The sequence below is a fragment of the Palaemon carinicauda genome, chromosome 6, assembly GCF_036898095.1.
Source record: "Palaemon carinicauda isolate YSFRI2023 chromosome 6, ASM3689809v2, whole genome shotgun sequence".
In the NCBI taxonomy this organism is placed as follows: domain Eukaryota; kingdom Metazoa; phylum Arthropoda; class Malacostraca; order Decapoda; family Palaemonidae; genus Palaemon; species Palaemon carinicauda.
Window position 1 is genome coordinate 65,697,197 of NC_090730.1, and position 5,402 is coordinate 65,702,598.

The window sequence follows — 5,402 nt, forward strand, 5'->3', positions numbered from 1 at the left end:
GGTTTGGTTTGATTTTGGAGTGTCCTTCTCCTAGAGGAGCTGCTTACCATAGCCAAAGAGTCTTTTCTATACTTACCAAGAGGAAAATAGCCACTGAACAATTACAATGCAGTAGTTAACCCCTTGAACGAAGAAGAATAGTTTGATAATTTCAGTATTTTCAGGTGTATGAGGACATAGAAGAATGTTGAAAAGAATAGACCAGACCATTTGGTGTATGTGTAGGGAAAGAAAATGGGCCATAACCAGAAAGAGAGTTCCAATGTAGTACTCTCTGGTCAGTCAAAGGTCCCAATAACTCTCTAACGGTAGTATCTCAACGGGTGGCTGGTGCCATGATCAACCTACAACCTACTAAATGGCCAAAAATTATTGAGAAAGGTCACAGGGTTAACAACAGTCAACTAAATAAATACAAATAATTATCTGCATGATAAAAACTTGTATGAGTGATATAGATTATCTTTCTTAAACTTTGTAAATGCTTAGGAGCATAAATTGATAGGTAAAAATGGATTTCTAGCTAACCCTCTTCAAAGGCAGTTACGTGTGGAAGCTAAATACAAATGAGTGAAATAAGTTACATTTTCTTAAGAATAAAATGTCTCTTTAGTTTATGGGGAACAAGAAAGGCTGAAAGGTGAAATCTAGATAAGGATGTAAAACATGGAATAGACCATTCACCAGATAATTTATTCAGCAAAAGTAATGGAATACACCAATAGCATGAGGAAAAAAGGGTTGGGATAGGTTTAGAAATAACCCATTAAGCATCATACCTATAGAGAGCTGACGACAAGCCAGCTAGAAGGATGTCGTTGACAGTGGCGCCAGCCAAGGTACGACCCCTCTTGAGGAATGCCAGGGATATAGGGGGAGACCACGCCAGGTGTTTTACTCCGCCAAGTCTTGACCCGTGAAGGACGGACTTATCTCCCCTAATGAGGAGCCTAATCATGACCCATGGGAGATGAGTTATTGACCAAATCACCCTCAGGGCACGGGTGGTACAGCTGGTGAAAGGGTGTTGGCACACAGGCGATGGGCGTGGATCAGGCAGTGGCGGATCTGCCAGTGCAGAAACGATGAGCCCTACGAGGGACCTCCCGTCTCCAAGGGCGTGGTGTATTCGAAGCATGACAACTGTGTAGTCCCATTCCTCCTGGTCGGAGTCGAAATACTTATCGAACTGTTTCAGGGGAGCGACCAGCACTTCCCATTTCGCCAGACCTTTGACGAATTGATCGTTGGTACGAGCAGCCAATTCGCCAACAATTTCGTCCTCGTCCCAGAGGCACTGCACCCGCCTTTGGCACAGCAGGGGCTTGACGTGTCTGGTGATGTTGAAGTTCTCCTCCCACGCCCACACAACGACGCCAAACCTCTTCTGAATCACACGACGGAACTTCGGGTGTAGGTAATTCCCTTTGGCGTCTTTCAACTCCATGATTCGCTCCGATAAGTGCTGGCGAACTGTCGTCACGCTGACTTTGCCCTTCAAAATCGTTGCCCCGCAGATGACAGCCCTTGCTCCAGCAGAGTCCAGGGCAAAGACGGCTTCCATGCCCGTCGCAGGGGTCACCCAGTGGCCGTCGATAATGCGGATAAGCACGACGACTATGCAGCGCCATACCCATAGAATCAAGAGAATAGGAACCACCAAGGGCGTGATTATCAAGACTATCAACGACCCGAGTGTACTTTGGAGGAGATTCCACACCCACCACCAGGAGGTTCTCAAATAACCACGTAAACTCCCCATTTCTTTCAACATTGTTAAATTACAAGTTTCGACAAAGTAAAATCAATACTCTTTGTTGCTAGATATCTCACAGACCAAAAATTCTCCCTTTCGTCCATGAATTCACTTCTGTTCGGAATACACTTGCAAGTCAGTTCACTCCTCTGCGCGAATTTGTAGATGTTTGTGTTCGGAATTGATAATTATGAGGGGTAAGGGGGGAGAAACTATTAAGGAAAATGCAAATTGGGAAAGTTCCTTCGACTAAAGCACATTCCAAGAAGCTTCCATTTCCGTTTTGTAAAACACAATACCGCAACGAGTCCTGATGACATAAAAGTTTCATAAAATAGATCCAATGATTAGATCCAATTGTGGACTTAAGTCTCATCTATAAAATCTCGATGTCAAACAGAAGTTTCAGTTAATGAACCCTGTTTACAGATCAGTCTGATAAAAGATTATGACAAGGAAATAAACGGCAAGGCGTTCTGGAAGTGTTTAGAGGAGCGGACAGCTCCGATACCTTGATAGGACCGGCCAGCGCTTGTAACTGAGGTGAGGTCACTCGCAAGTCGCAAGCTTCCCCATGTCATTCATGCTCGCCTCGAACATATGCACGAACACATACATGCACACACACACACTCTCTCTCTCTCTCTCTCTCTCTCTCTCTCTCTCTCTCTCTCTCTCTCTCTCTCTCTCTCTCTCTCTCTGAAAAAACAAGGAAAGTTAATAAGATTTAGAAAAAAATGTCAAATATCATATCCATCAGCGAGTTTCAGGCGGTGTAATAATTATCAAAATACTTCTAATTCCTTTTTGAAAGTGACTCATGAAATACGATTAGATTTTAGATAATATGAAAAAAATGGCACTGATTTTGTTCTGTTTCCAGTACCATTAAGTTAATTAGAATTTCATTTACGGCACGTGCGTAACATGTCGTTTCACATGCAAAAAAAAAAAAAAAATAAATAAATAAATAAATAAATAAATGAATAAAAAAGAAAGAAAAAAAAAACCAGGTGTCATACTCACTTTGCCGTATCAATCTATATATCATACATTGTTGAAAACAATGGGCATAAGTTAGGTATACAAATATTTATAATAGTTTTCAATATATCTTGTCAACAAAACTCGGTTAAAGACGCATTTACGAAATTCCGTAATCACTCATTGAAGTAAAGATATGGAAAACTGATGATCCATCGTTAAGTAAGTCTTCACTTAACTTGCAATGACGTAACACTGTTTAGTAACTGAGAAAGTAAACCATTCTTGAGTGAATGAAATCTTATTCTTGTAGTACTGTTGGCTTCTAATAGGGTCGCATTATGATACACTGCTGCTTACATCAGACTCCGAAGGTTTGTTACCTTCTTTAAGACAAAAAAAAAAAAAAAAAAAAAAAAAAAAAAAAAAAAAAAAAAAAAAAAAAAAAAAAAGTGGTCTTTCAGACCAGCGGTGTATAATAATGATAATAACTTATATTACTAACTTTCAAAACATGAACGTGAACATATTTTTCAATACATATCTTCTAAAAGATTTCGTTTATTATGATACATAAATTAGTAATAATATCAATAGTCGAAATAAAAAATTTACGAAAAATACAAAAACATCTAGATAATATATAGTTCAACAACTATTCCTAAGGATTCTTAATTAGCCATCCCATTTACCTTACTAACATTATTACTTTTCATTAACTCTTTTTATTATTCAATCGCTTATCAAACGGTCAAAGGTCCATATTAGCGTACACTGTCATTGAAAATAAACTTAATATGTTTTGTTACTGCAATTAGTGGAATATATAAGCAATTCTTTTGTTCATTTGACGACACAAGCAGGAAATTTAACAAAAATATTCAATGGGTTTGGACTTAAAAAAAAAATATTAACCACCTGAAATTCCCTCAAGTAGGCCTAGCCCTTTTCCAAGATCGCCACCATATGACGAAACCATGAATAGGGGCCAATATATTTTTTCTTATAAATAACCAAAGGTATAAATCATTATTGGGAGAAATTAAGAGTTTCTTTGGCATAAAATTGCAGAATTTACTTGCCATTTAGTCATCCAATTTTTCGTCCCTTTTCCAAGATGGTCACCAGGTAAAGCGAATATACAAAATAATATAACTTTCTTGGTCTTTCTACATATTTTTCCATCTAACTTGATTTCTATGAGTATCTATAACAATTTTCTCATAGGTGAAATCAAAGAACTATATACAGCATGTAAATGAAAAATATATAACTCATTATTAACAGTGTCCAAACTTGAGAATTATGATCATGAGTATATTATCGTCTATTCTCCTTCTGTCATTGTTAATTATTAGTGTATTAGACTCCTGAAGATGCATGCCAAGGGCAGCTACAGAGGGCAGTACTGTCCAATCCTGTCTTTTTACATGTGCATCTACTTCCACATCAGTTCGTTTTGCATCCAGGTTTCGTCAATTCCAGACAGCATATAGAAATGTGTTCAAGTGTGGTCCACACATTTCTCCGATTGTCAACCTTTTTCGTCCATCCTCCACCTAGAAGGACATTGAAGTTCTGGATCACTTTCAACACATTGCCCCCTTACAGGACCTGTCTGATAGGCTACTCTTTTTGTATGTTCCCGTTACCGTTATCCAATTGCTATTGGTTTGCAAATTTTACGTTAAGTATTAGGAATGCATTCTTATAATTCGTAGTAATTCGTAGTATGGATATGTTAGGTACGCTATACATTCGGTATACATACATATGTAGACCTTGCATATGCTCCCTTTCCGCTACCCTCATGCAATTACCCGTGAGTTGCGGATAAAGGCGGAACACAGCGAATAACAGTGGATGCATTCCATTGCATATGAATTACAAATGTACTGAGTATGAAATTCGAATGTATTACAAACTCCCATCCGCAAACAAAATTTTAAGCTGTTCAAAAATCTGGGAGCAGAAGAAACACCCAGTGTGGATGCATTGGGAACATGTGCGGATGTTGGCCAATTGGTTTCAACATGGATCACGAATGCTGAATATGTTTGGCGAATTTCGTGAGTCAATCTGTTGCAATTCACCCGCAAGTTCTGGGAGACACGGCCTATAGGGCATTTTAGTTTGGGCATAATTATAACCTCTACTTCCGGGCAAAGAGGTAAAGTCTTGCCTCGTCTACTGACCCACTATTTGTAGGTCAGACTTTTCATCTTTGGAGGGGCTGTGACCGATTTTTTAAATGTAGCTGAAACCTTATTAGAGACATTCCATGTCTGCCAAGCTTTCTTTTTCCATTTTTCTGTTAAACCCGATACAACATCGCCCCCAGTGAAAGCATAAAAAAAAATTTTCTTTAGACTTGTTTAGTCCGAAAGTAGACGCAAGATCGTTTATAGATATCTACCTACTGGGCTCTCCTTTGTAAATCTAATTCACATTTTCTAAGTCCCATAGTAGTGAGAGAAGGGATCAGAGAAAACTTAATGGCTTGTCCTAGGAACACGATCGCCTAATTTGCGTCAAAATTCTGGTTTGGTGTAATGCCCTATTTTTTCAGCACCTGCATAGCTAAGCTAAGTTTGCCAACTGCCGTTGATAACCAAGATGAACTACTAAGTATGAACGAAACTGCCTAGCTCTTATATTAGTT

At 38.8% G+C, this 5,402-nt stretch overlaps 1 protein-coding gene across 1 annotated transcript in view; it reads right to left on the bottom strand.

The window, feature by feature from the left end:
* Nucleotides 1-2,291, bottom strand: part of LOC137642561 (putative diacyglycerol O-acyltransferase Mb3154c) — a 40,510-nt gene extending 38,219 nt beyond the window's left edge. The window contains exon 1 of the mRNA XM_068375229.1: nt 780-2,291. Coding sequence (XP_068231330.1) covers nt 780-1,774 — 995 coding nt within the window. The 5' untranslated portion in view covers nt 1,775-2,291. The remainder of the gene's footprint in view (nt 1-779) is intronic.
* Nucleotides 2,292-5,402: the final 3,111 nt, after the last annotated feature.